Raw genomic sequence first — 13,871 nt, 5'->3', positions numbered from 1 at the left:
TTTCCTAGTGAATAGGATTTCTCTTTATCTTTCATTTCATTCTTTCAATCTTTGCATCATTTTTCCACGTTGAAGTGAAAAAGTATGAAACTTAAAAAAAAACCGAAACCCTAGGAGAAGTGTAGGTGTTCTGCTCCTGCTGAGAAATAAGTGGTGGAACTGAGCTCCTGGGAGCTCCCCCTCACTTTGAGCACTGACCATCACAGTTCTTTTACCTGCCAGCCCCTTTGGAAGAACTGTATTGATGTCCCAAGAACACAAACACTTGTTAAGCCAGTGCACATCCTTGTAGAGATACTAACCAAGTCTGTAGGTGAGCGAGGCAGAGAGAACCCAGTTTGCTGCACTTTGAATATGAAAGTGAAAACGAAGCAGTGAAGTGGCCTACAGTGACTGTAGCAATGCTCTGTGAGGTGTCAGGCAGTAACACCGCATGTGTGTGATCACCCACGAAGAGAGAAGTTAGAGGTTGGAAGACAGAACTTCAGAGTTACCTCTTCGTAGCAAGCCTGTCATTCTTTGAAACTGTGGCTCACTGAGCTGCAGCAGTCAAGAGGGTGGGGATGGACCCAAACCGCAGTTCAGGGCATCTGGTCCCAAAATTAAGCCTTTTTCTTAAGATTAAGAGAAGGGAAAAAATAATTCTTGACAGGATGGCTCAGGGAACTAACAATACACTACAGTGTTTCACCTCTATATAATTTGGTAGGGATCAAAAGTCTGAAGGTAGTTTAGTATCTCATAAAAGTCACTTGCTGGTCTTATTTTACTTCCTAGTGAGAAAGTGCCCACATCAAAATTGGTACCTTTGTTGACAGTCTCAGAAGAGAAGCTAAGGTTTGAACGGACCTGGAGAATGAAACACCCTCCCACCAGAGAGGTGAGCTCTCCGGCTCAGGCCTGAGCAATCCTGCTGGGGCAGTATGGGGAAGGTTGCACGGCCTCTGCTTTATATTTTCTGTGGATATACAGAATGGTTTAGCCAAGACTTTCAAAGGTGGATACTTACAGTTAAATTCCTAACTTAGGCATCTAAATAAGTGGCCTGATTTTCAAAAGCACTGAGTAATTCCCAAAGATTCAGCATTTTGGAAATCAAGCCACTTATTTGGGTGTCTAAATATGGACTTTGAAACGTAACGTTTGCCTCTCACTCCATTTACTAGCTTATAGCAGAAACTAGAGAGGTCACACTCACAAGTACTAATTCAGTTTAAAAGATTTAAAATAAAAATACTTTAACAAACATACTGTCAGTAAAATAAGCTGGACTCTGAAAAAATTATTTGGGAATGCTGAAATTTTTAAGCTATTTTGCTTTTTCTCAGTTTCTGCCCCTTTTGTGTTTGCTTTCTGTGACAGCTCACTGCCAGGAGTGGTCACAGAAACAATATATTTAAGCAAATTGATAAAATATTTGTGAAAAGCAAACTTTGAATTTTCATTGAAAGTATTCACCCTGGAAGTTTGATTTTGAAAACTACCCTCATCTAGCCAGGGAGCACAAACATACCATGTGACTTATCTGTTCACATTTTAATTGTTAAATGCCAGATACTAGAAGTAATACTCATAGCAAAGAGTAGAAAAGAGTTCTCAAAAAATCCAGTGTTTGAAATATGTTTGCATAAAACATTAATTGAACCATTTTAGAAATGCACATTTTCACTCATTTACACTACTAAAGAATTTGGCACTGTGGCAGGGTGGACTAGGTCTGGAGGCCCCCTGCTGGAGGCCTCGCAGCCCTGAATCACCCTGTCCCAGAATAGAGCAGTGAGGAGTCCTCTAGGCAGCCTAGAGAAGAGCAGCCACTCAGAGGGGCTGCTGGAGCGACCAATAAGGGGCCAGAAGGGCCAGATAAAAAGCAAGCAACAGAGCAGAGGCTTCAGTTGCTGTGTGGAGCTTGATGAGGGAGGACTGGGTGCCTGGCTGGCTAGACAAAGCAGTACCGTGGATAGCTCATTGCAGAGAGCTCACCAAACAGAGCCCAGTGAAGACTGCTAAAGACCGTCTGCCTTGCTGGCTAGAATAGTATAGCAGCAGAGCCATCGAAAAGTCACTGTGGGCAGGCTGAGCCCAGGGGACTGAGCACAAAACCTGGCCAGACCAGAGGAGGGTACCGAGATGGGCTCTGCTGGTCTGGTTGCAGACTGAACCCAGGGAGGTCTGCTAAGAAGGACGCCAGCTGAAGGTACCAATATGGGCCCCGGCTAGGTGTCTGAAGAAGGCAGTGCCTCTGGGAAGAGGCCTAAGAGCTACGGCCCCATACCAGGGCCGTGATAAGAACTTGGGACTGTATACCCCAGAAGTGGGGGACAGTGTATGCAACTCGGCCAGAAGGGGATGCTGGGGGATGCTTGCGAGACAGGTGGCACCCCACTGAAAGAACAAAAAACCTGAAAGCAGGTTCACACCTTACAGAGAGAAAGGGAGCCATCCATGAGAGGTGGGTGCCTCCTGCCCCTGAAAAAATATAAGGAAATGCTTTATTTAAATCCCCATAGATAAAATATCTAATTATAAATACAAATACTGTAATAACAGATGGGCGATAATCACACATCAGAGGAAAATTGTACTAATAATGGGCAGTGCTAGCACTAACCTTATGTCTTATCTTCACTAATAAAAAAACCCCTCAAAATAGAGGAAAATAAGTTCCTTATCTGGGTAAAAGTGAGGAGCAGAAGAGAAGTTTCAGTACTTCTCAATATATAATGTTAGCTGTGTTAGAGATGCTAACCATACTGGATACGTGATGGCAAAGGGCCATCCATTATTGTCCAAGGAATCTGCACAACATTCCTGTGAAATGACAACACTTTGAGGGGATGAAAAGTACTGCCATCTCCTGCTGTATTTTGCTATTTTGTTGTTGTTGTTCTTGTTATAAGTGTGCATTAGATGACTGGTGCATTTGAGTGCGTATACGTGTGAACAGAACTGGGTCAACTTTTTCAGACCAACAGTTTGTTCGCTGAAAAATGCAGTTTCAATTAACCTGAAACTATTTGCCAATTTGACAGAAATTCATCAGATAGTTTCATCCAAAAAGACTTGTGGGCTATAATTCACAAGTGGACTTTGGCACAAAATGGCTGGAGGAGAAGGGTGATGGTGCCTCCCTTATAATCTTTAGCTCAGTGGTTTGCGTCCTCACGTGGAAAACAAGTGACCCGGGTTCAATGCCCCCCTCTGCCTGATGCAGAACAGGGATTTCTCCTCTTGAAGCTGTTCCACTGTATAAACATAATTGAACATACATTGAAGCAGGAACATGGACATAGGCCTCCCCCATCACAGGTGGACGCTCTACCCAGTGGGCTACAGAGTCACTCATGCATGCCCTCTCTGGCCCAATGATTAGCCGAGTATTTTACACAAAGTGGAACAGCCTCAACAGAAGAGAATGAGAAAACCCCACAGCCTAGTGGTTAGGACACTCTCCTGCAATGTGCGAGATCAATTCCCTGCTCCAAATAAGGCAGAGAGAGGGGAACTGAGGCAGGTCTCCCACATCTCAGGTGAGTGCCCTAACCACTGGGCTAAAGGTTAAAAGGGAGGTGTGACAGTGTACCCCATAAGGCTTTATGGGGAGGGGGTGCTTATAAATGTATGTATGACATAACTGGAATATGTTTTGTGCTGCCTGTGCCATGTAACATATCTCCGTAAAGGTTATGATCTACTATATCTATTCATCCTATTCGTACATATATATCATTTTCTACTCGAGGTTAAGAATATGGGCTGTATGCTTGCCTGATTTCTAAGTAAGCTTTGTGAGGCATTTGGTCAGCTTCTTTAGGAAGGAATTCACCAGGTTAAGTACCTGATCAGGAGACACTTAGGGAACAATGCATCTTGGAATGCTCCAATCCACATGAGAAGTCTTCCTGGAGACATGCAAGATGCCATGTGGACAATGGCGTCAGCCTGCAAAGACTGAGTCATGCAGGGGCATGTGACTTGCCCAGGTGTCTCCAAAACTCCATCTTAGAGATGGACTTTGCAGAGGAGGGAGGAGGGGGGTCTCCACCCACGAGAGAGTCTATTTAAACCCAGGGGAGACCCCTCCATTTTGCCTTCAGCTGGCTAAAGAAGGAGCCTCTCCACCGCCCCCAGGATACTTGAAGGAGACTGAAACAAAGGACAGTAACTGCAGGGGGTGTGAGTGATTGCTGGACCCAGGCTAAAAGGAGATTAGCCTGTAAAAGGGAGCACTCTGGAACTGGTGAGGAAATTATCTGTATTCAGTTTGATTAGGCATAGATTCGTGCATTTTATTTTATTTTGCTTGGTGACTTACTTTGTTCTGTCTGTTACTACTTTGAACCACTTAAATCCTACTGTCTGTATTTAATAAAATCACTTTCTATTTAGTAATTCACTCAGAGTATGTATTAATACCTGGGGGAGCAAACAACTGTGCATATCTCTCTATCAGTGTTATAGAGGGCGAACAATTTATGAGTTTGCCCTGCATAAACTTTATGCAGGGTAAAACGGATTTATCTGGGTTTAGACCCCATTGGGTGTTGGGCATCTGAGTGCTAAAGACAAGCGCACTACTGTGAGCTGTTTTCAGGTAAACTTGCAGCTTTGAGACAAGTGATTCAGACCCTGGGTCTGTGTTGGAGCCAGACGGGAGTGTCTGGCTCAGCAAGACAGGGTGCTGGAGTCCTGAGCTGGCAGGGAAAACAGGAGCAGGGGTAGTCTTTGCACATCGGGTGGCAGCTCCCAGGGGGGTTTCTGTGATCCAACCCGTCACAGGAGGCACCAGCTTTTCTGGCCATTTTGTGAACATCATGCTTTCTTTCCTTTGCTTTTATTTTGAAAATGCCCAGAAATTAAATCATTCAACCAGAAAAAAACTATTATCAACTTTTTCAATTCACCACTTTTTTTTCCCCAAAGTTTTCAGTTTTAGTTCAACCCAAATTCTTTTTTTTCAGAACTGCCAGTTATTTGCCCAGATCTACATGTGAATGCATGGGTGTGCAAAATATGCATGTGCATGCAAATGTGTGTGCATGAGGTCATTATTTTTGTACTGGGGAATTTAAACTATTGGAATAACGGAGCCAACAATCCAACCTGATTGTATTTCAATGGAGGATTCAGACCGATTTTCAAGTGTAGAAAACCAGTAAGTTTCACAGCCCCTATCTTGGGGATTTTTTTCAAGCAGTTCCGTTCATTTGAAATATTGATAACTTGACTCCCCTGGACATCCTTACTTCATTTCAGAACGGTGCTTCCTGCCTCTAGGTAAGAAGGCAGGGGAAATGTGGTGAATATTATAGAAAAGAATGCAAGCCTATTCAGGGAGTTACTTTCCTGTCTGAATTCTTCACACTGTGTGTAAATTGAACCTAGCAAATTTGTATTAGAATCCTGAATCTGAAATCCACAGAGAAACATCTGTACTTAGTAACAAAACAATGTACTTTCCCCATGTATTTTACACAATTGCGCTGCTTAATGGGGTTTCATCATTCCCTATGTGCAATCTATTTAAAAGCCATCCATGAAATGAATATTTACAGTTAGAGCTTTAGAGAATTATTGTGTAAAGTTGTAGACCTAGTGCGCGGCTGGAAATTGATATATTATGCACTACAGGGCATGTGATTAGCTGATGCTAAAAAACCAACAACCCTTACATACACTGAATTTTTCCACAGAAAGGGAGAATATGCTATTGTTTAGATAATAATACCATATGAAAAGATTAATCACAGTCTGACATTTGCACTATTGAATGAAAACATACTTGTGCTGAGGTTGTGCATTTCCTTGATTAGAAGCTCTGTTTCCTGCTAGGATTTTCTCCAATACCAAGACATCTTGGTCATGTTCTTTGAGTCTTACTGTATTTGCTTCAACATCCTGCAAGACAAGTTATTTTTAATACAGTTACTGCACCTGACTTGGCTGCTTAATTACTTTTTAAAAATGAATGACTTTCAAATAACTTCAACAAAAGCTGAGGAGCCAAGCCTCTATGGCTGGTCCTTCCCGTGTTGGTTTCCCTCTCAGCACCCTTTCTCCCTGCAGGCAGAGTGAAGAGGATCTGCAACTGGACTCCCCGGGTGGGCATGGGGAAGTCTAGCACAGCAGCCTCCAGGAAGGGGATCACAGGTGTGTGGTGGGAAGAAAGCAGATTGCCAGAACCAACCCTTCTCCACACCTTTAAAATGTAGAGTCATTTCAACCCCTGCCCTTCCATGATCATCATTATCCATAATCTGGCATTTGTTGGCCATTCATTTTTAAATACTGTTCTTTTGGAAGGATTATAGAAGAATTATAAATCCTAGCCCAATACTGTTATAGCTAATCACAGTCTAGGGTGGAAACAATTATATACAAGTAAAACAAAGCCAGAGCCAAAACTGGTGCACATTTAAACACAAATGAAAAGTAATCTGGCACCCAGGTTTTAGTACATCAGTGCAGTCTTTGAAATCCTGCTAAAATCAGACAGCAAGAGCTACATAAAACTCAACTAGAGTCTCCAAGACCTAAAGCATCTCACTACTTATTAGTTCAGGAGCCACTCAGCAGCAGCAAGACATTTTTCAAGTACAACACTGAGTGGCACCTGTCTGAGCTGATTTTGTCATCACTCCAGTAGGCACGTAGACATTCCAATCGAAGGTAATAAGGGTTCTGGCCTTGGGTATTATGGGATGTTTCCAAACAATCACAATCAGATCATCTGGGCCCACATTATAAACACCACAACTGAACTTTTCTTCTAACATTAATAACCACAAAAATTGGGCCAGTACATCTTTCCAGATCCTTTGAGCAGGGGTCAATGTATTTACCTGTAGTTTATTTAATGTACTACTTGGTTTTTTTGAGGGTTTTTTTCCTAGGAGGTTACATCTCTCTTCTTTAATTACAAGTTATTTCAAATGATGCTTTGGGTTGATTTGCATTTATTGATACTAATGACACAGGTTCTGAAAATGTTTGCAAGGTGAGAAAGCAGGCCACTGGATGTGGCAAATATGAGAGGACCAGTGTTAGTGTCATGTCTTACCCAACACTTACCCTAAGTATTCTATTAAAGTCCTCCTTGTCTACTCTCAAGAAGTGGCAGTTATCTTCTCTTAAAACAATGGACGCTGCTCTCGGAGCATCATTCACTAGCGCTAACTTGCCAAAATCATCTCCTTCGTGTAGGGTACATACCACACCCTATAAACAGCAAAACATTTATACACAAAAATCATCATTATAGTTCATCCCATTGAAATGCCATGTGCAAACACCAGACTTCAAAATCCAATATTAAAACAAATGTATTTGGCAGGAAATCAACAGCTAAAATAATGACTAGGAAACAATACTTGATAACTGCTTATTACTATTACTAGAAAAAGGCAAGAATAGAAAAGAATGGGCTTGTTCTCTGAAATTAGACTCAGAGCGAAGGACTCTTCTGGCCTTGCTGATAACAGCAGGCTGTTGATTTAAAAAAAGAGACCATGAAAAATACAGATCTAGTTTGCTGAAGAACAGATTTGGAATAGAAATTCTCCTCTCCAACAGTGTGTCTCTGTTACCTATTCTGCTCTTTTCCATAATACACATGCCCATGATGGGTGTCCTGATCTAATGATAGGAGAATCTAAGTGGAATGGAGGTACAAATTTCCATCTTCCAGTTTTGGTAAAGGAGGCTGATCATTCCTCATATACCAAGGAGGTCCTCACAGGAGGTGGGAACACCACTGTAATAAGTCAACAGACTGTGGTGGTAGAGGATTTGATCATTAGAAACATGAATAACTGGATATGTGATGATTGTGAGAACTGTTCAGTGACTTACTAGCTATATAGGTGACAGAGCTCACAAGACATCTAGAGTGCTGGAGAGTTGCTTGGTCATTTTATCTAGTGACACTAAAGAGACAGAACCAGATCTTCAGCTGGTGTAAATCAGCATAGCTCCATTGACTTCAGAGCTACACCAATTTAACTGGCTGAAAATTGGGCTCACAGGCTGGAGTGAGAGACGACCTAGAAGCTAAATCTGGATGAATAAGAAAAAGGCTTAATACTGGGACTTCTATGGTAGCAGTCACTGAAATGCTTAGAGTTCCACATGCAGGTCCAGCATGAGAAAATGTCAGGGGAGATTTTCAAAGGCATAAAGTGTAGTTAGGTGCCAAACTACCATTAAAAGGACTTAAGGGCTCCCATATTCACCGGTGAAAATCTCCCTCATAAAGAGGAAATTTATTAGGCACTGGGACACTTTCTGGGCTTTACCTTAACTAAACCGAGAACACATTGCTGACACAAAAATTGACAGTTTTGGAGGGTTATTTAAAGTAGGAATTGAAGGAAAACTGACAGATACAGAGGAGCACTCAGGTCAGATAAAGACATCTGCCAATATAAGTGGTGGTAAAGGCCTGGACAAAAACTCCTGATGAAATGGAGGAGTGACAGCTCGCCAGGACTGAATGGTATTCATTCAAGAGTTCTGAAGGATATAAGAACAGAATGGCTCAGCTACTAATAAAAATACGCAATCTCTCATTAAAATCAACTACAATGCCAGAGAATTGGAAGGTAGCCAGTGCAGTGCCTTAAGTTTTCTAAAAGGTAATGGGATGATCCTGCGAATTACAGACTAGTAAGTCTTTCTTCAGTGCTGGGTGAATGCAGAGCTGCCAAGTCTACTGTTTTCCACTGTACAGTACAATTTTTTGTAACTTTCTACAGAGAAACTTATTGATGTACTAGTTTTTCTGAGGCATGGCTTAGAGTTCAGTGTGGAGGATTTTATATGGAAGTTTGTGTGTGTGAAGAAATAAGTGGTGACATTAAAATGTTTCAAAGTCATTTGTCTCCTTAACTTTTCAAAATGTAGGTTTATTGGAATCCAGATTCCTCAGTGTCTCACAAACATCTTCCTATAAGAAAATGTTTTTCTCAAATAACAACAATTTAGGGAGAGTACTAACAGGTCCTCCTCCCCACAATTCTGCCAGATTAAAGAGCCATCTTCTATCAGAAAACTCTTTGCCATGGAGGTAATTGGAGAAAGTGATCAAGTCACCTCTTAACCTTCTCTTGCATAAATTAAAGAGACCGAGCTTCTTAAGTGTCTGACTAGAAGGCATGTTTTTGAGACCTCAAATCATTTTTGAAGCTCTTTTCTGAACCTGTTCCAATTTTTCAACTTTTTAAAAAGTATTCCAGTAATAATCTTACAATTGCCATATACAGAGATACCAATTCTCCATTTATTATTATTTTATTTCTGTCAGTTAACCAACTTTTAATCCATTTAATATGGATTACACTGACTTTGTATAGTGCTAATTTCTTTATCAGATGTCTGTGGGACTCGGTCAAATGACCAGCAGAAATTTAAGTGTTGCTACAGCTGTGTTGGTCCCAGGATATTAGAGAGACAAGGTGGGTGAGATAATATCTTTTATTGGACCAACTTCTGTTGGTGAAACAGTCAAGCTTTCGAGCTTACTGAGAGCTCTTCATGTCTGGAAAGTACTCAGAGTGTCACAACTAAGTACAAGGTGGAACAGATTGTTTAGCATAAGTAGCTAACACATATTCTAAGAGAGAGAAGATGGGTGAGGTAATATTTTTTTTTCTCTCCTTTCCCCCACTGTGACTGGAGAGTTGTTAATAGCCATTTCTCCTTGAATGGTCCATTGAAATATTTCCCAGATTTGAAGAAGATCTCTGTAGAGCTCAAAAGCTTGTCTCTCACAAACAGAAGTTGGTCCAATAAAAGATATTATCTCACCTGCCTTGTCTCTCTAATATCTTGGGACCAACATGACTACAACACCACTGCATACATATTCGTAGAGACCATTCAAGGTGAAGTGACCCATTAACACCTCCCCAGTCATAGAAGAAAAATCCTTTTCAGTGTCACTGCAATCCAGGATACTTGCTGGTCTTTTTTCTCAGATGACTAGAAGGGTGTTAATGCCCCACTTCACCTTGAAGGGTCCCTTGAAATATCGATTAACTACTTATGCTAAACAATCTATTCCACCTTGTATTCAGTTGCGACACTCTGAGTGAGTATCTTTCCCAGACCTGAAGAAAAGCTCTATGTGGCTGAAAAGCTTGTTTCTTTCACCAACAGAAATTTGGTCCAATAAAAGATATCGGACCCACCTTCTCTCTTGCAGAAATTTAAGATACTTTATCAGTGACATTTGTCAATCAAAAATGCTATCATGTTTATTTGACACCACCTATGTTCCATAAAACCCTGCTGACTGGCATTAGTTATGCTATCATCCTTTAATTCTTTACTGACTGCATCACATATCTGCTGTTCCAGAATTTTGCTCAGGATCAATCTCAGGCCAACCAGCCAATAGTTACCCAGGTCATCCCAGTTATCCTTTTTACAAAAGTAACTTTCTTTGATTCCTTTAGAACTGCCCAGTAGAAGGAGTCCAAAGATGGAAGACAAATATGATTATATGTGTGGAAAGCTTATATGTGAAGAAAGACACTAGGACTGTTTAATTTAGAGAGGAGAGAAATCAAAGAGGCATGACAGTGATATAGAAAATAATGGCATACAGACGGTAAAAATCAGGTACTCCTATATACCCTTTCTCAAAAGAATGAAGGAGAATTTAATAATATCAAAAGGCAACATATTTAAAACTGAGAAAAGGAAATATTCTTTTACACAGTTTATAATTAATCTCTGGAACTCTTTGCCACAGTGTATCACTGAGGCCAAAAAGATCAGTAGGAGTCTAAAAGGATTTTACATGTACATGGTTAAGGAGAGAATACACAGTTACATTAGACAGGATAAAAAAATTCTTAGAAGGGATATGAATCGTTATGCTTTGGGTCATAAATTGACTACTAACTGTCAGGGATTAGGAAGTAACTTCCTCTATAAGCAGGTTATTTCCTATCTGACCACCATAGGGATTCTTGTACCTTTCTCCAAAGTATCTGGTACGAAAGCAGACTATGTAGTAGATATCTTCACTCCTTTAGGGACATTTTTGCCTTAAATCAGAAGGAAAACTAAGGGCTCAGTTTTCTAACCTTTACTTGTGTGAGTCATCCTTACTTCTATGAATAGACCATTTGAAGCCACTTAATGGGAGTACCCTTGTGGGGGAGGGTTGAGGAACGCACATCAATCTATGTCAATTTATTCAAAAAGTACAATACATATATATATTATTTAAAATGGAAACATACTTAAAGGGATCATTTTTAATGTTTATCAATGGACATTTAAAAAATATTCTAAAAAGAGGTGACACATTAATTACACTGAAAATACCTATCTAGCTTCTTCAACATTAGTTATACATGCTTAAATAATTAAACATGAAATGGCATAAAAGGAAATACAGAATTGTATCTCCATATTATGGTAAAAGGTTGGTAAGATGAAGAAGACTTTTTTGTATTTAAAGTTCCTGTATACAAATTATTATATTTTGTGAAGTGATAATAAAATTTAAGCTAACATACGATGGCTCATATGTGATCGTGCTCACAAACGGTAATACTTGTAATACTAGACTAAAGCAACAACTCAGAAGGAAGCAGCTGATCTTACATCCCCAAAGGACTGTGGCAACCATGATGTGGGCAGAGGGCTTAGCTAAGGCTGGGAAAGTCAAAGGGACTTGGCTACGTCTGCACTATGAGCTAGGCGTGTGACTCCCCTGCTCATGTACGCGTATTTGCGCTAGCTCGACGAGAGCCAGCAAGAATATAAAGAGCAGCACAGCCACGGTGCCACGGGTAGCGGCAGCGGAGGTACAGGTAGCTGTGCCAAGTACAAACCTGCCTGAAACCAGTGAGTACGTATTTAGCACAGCAAAGCCGTGCCTCCGCTGCCGGTTCCCATGCTGCTGCAGCTATACTGCTAGCCTTCGATGAGAGCTAGTGCGAGTATGTGTTCGTGAGCAGGGGAAATCACACCACAGTTCATCGTGTAGATGTAGCCTACATGTGAATTTGGGCATTATTTTTTGTTGTGTTGAACGTAGCTACATAGGGATTATAATGCTATAACTTGTAGTTGTCTGGCAGCCTCCTTCTGGGCATTGCGTTCTGCATGACTTAGGTTATGAGGCAAGCGATGTGTCCTGTGGCACCTTTAAGACTAACAGAAGTATTGGGAGCATTGTTTTTCCACAATTTCTGCCTGTGTTCCATTCCATATGGCTAAATGCACTGCCTTGCATGGTGTCAAGTATCAGAGGGGTAGCCATGTTAGTCTGAATCTGTAGTTGTCTGGCAGCCTCCTTCTGGGCATAACTTGGGGCAGTTTAGTAGTTGGCTATCAGTGAATGAGAACAAAGCTATATTAAGACAATGTCAGCATTATGGTGTGACAGCTACTATTGAAATTAAAGTAGTAACTATTGCTAAGTGCTAAATATGTGTGTGTGATCTATCTAGCTAAGGAATCACTGAGTATCTTGGAGAGGGTGTGCTATGCCATAATGCTTTATTGTTTGTGTTTGATTTAAACCATTTTGTAGTACAAGTGTGGATGTAACTGCACGGAGTTATATTCAGGGGGCCTATAGTCTTGAAATTGTACATATACATACAAATTATAGTCCTGAAATTATTCATCAGCCACGTAAAAGCATAATAAATAAAACAGTTTGGAATCATTTCTTGATTAAAAACTGAAAACAGTATTCTACTTTTTACCCCAAGCAACATAATCTTGCTGTAAGTCAAAGTGTATTCCAGTAAAGTTTATTCTTACAGTCCCACTAATAAAAAGAATAATAAAAGGTCTTCAAAAATACCTTGCCATAAATGACTACATTTACCGATCCCTTTAGGATAATGTACCAGGAAGTACCTTCTTCTCCCTGATTGAATACTACAAAAAAGAGAAAAGATTTTATGCTGAGAATATAGGTGCCTTTTAGCATAAGTGGGCCAAATTCTTCCATCAGTTACACCAATATAAAATAACTATACTGAAGTCATTTTAGTGGGTATTACCATCTTGAAAAAGGTCACATTTGGATTTAAAAGCAATTTTCTTTTGATTGGAGATGAAAAAGCGAATACTAATCATTTTATAATATTTGTATGAAGCCCTCTTTTTTTCTAAGACAATACTAAAAGCAGTTGTAATTTCTCCTTGCTCTATGGGCTTTATGTTATCAATTGCTAACTGATACATAGATTTGGATCTTACAGGGTGCTGAGTGATATAACACTAATCTTTAAAGTGCTGAGAACCTGACATTAATTTTCCAGTGCTTCTCCATATAAAAAGTTCAAAACAATCCTATTTTAAATATTTTTATACACAAAGCTGGGCTTCTGAATACCATGAGAATAACATTTTCATTAGCGTTTCATTAGTGGGTGCAGAAGTTCAAATAGCAGTCCAGAGACATTTTGCAACTGGCCACTCGCATGTTCTGAACAGCCAGCTTTGGAATATTCAAGTTTTGCATAATAATTTAAATAGTCATCTAATACCACACATGAGAAAAAACGGTATAGTTGGATCCCTTTTACTTACAAACAGTTCCTGCTTTGGGATGTGACTCAAAGATTAGAACACCTGCTAATTCTCGCTTTACCTTAAAATAAAGAGAGAAGAATTATAGTTTTTCTGTGTACTGCATTTTTGGTGCTAAATGTAACAGTATGCCAACGGGCACCCTTCTGCGCCCATTGACTTAACTGGGAGCGGGGTCAGGATCAACATGTATTAAATTACATACGGATTTGGGGCCAGACTGTGGCTTTAAGCCATTGGTCACAAATAAGGGAGATGAGGAAGGACTATGCAGAAACAGAAGTCCCCAAAAGAATTTTAGCTGACTCAGC

The 13,871-nt window shown here is 40.4% G+C and overlaps 1 protein-coding gene across 4 annotated transcripts in view; it reads right to left on the bottom strand.

Moving 5' to 3' along the window:
* The window catches only part of RAPGEF4 (Rap guanine nucleotide exchange factor 4), a 213,402-nt gene that overhangs the window by 47,851 nt on the left and 151,680 nt on the right, over nucleotides 1-13,871 (bottom strand). For all 4 annotated transcript variants that reach the window (XM_034785742.1, XM_034785743.1, XM_034785744.1 and 1 more), the window contains 4 exons: nucleotides 13,561-13,621; nucleotides 12,827-12,903; nucleotides 7,069-7,215; nucleotides 5,780-5,895 (listed from right to left, as the gene is read on the bottom strand). In XM_034785742.1, the coding sequence (XP_034641633.1) occupies nucleotides 5,780-5,895; nucleotides 7,069-7,215; nucleotides 12,827-12,903; nucleotides 13,561-13,621 (401 nt within the window). The remainder of the gene's footprint in view (nucleotides 1-5,779; nucleotides 5,896-7,068; nucleotides 7,216-12,826; nucleotides 12,904-13,560; nucleotides 13,622-13,871) is intronic.

The sequence above is a fragment of the Trachemys scripta genome, chromosome 11 (assembly GCF_013100865.1).
Source record: "Trachemys scripta elegans isolate TJP31775 chromosome 11, CAS_Tse_1.0, whole genome shotgun sequence".
NCBI classification, from domain to species: Eukaryota; Metazoa; Chordata; order Testudines; family Emydidae; genus Trachemys; species Trachemys scripta.
Note: the sequence above shows the minus strand (reverse complement) of the source record. Positions and strands in the feature narration are given on the sequence as shown.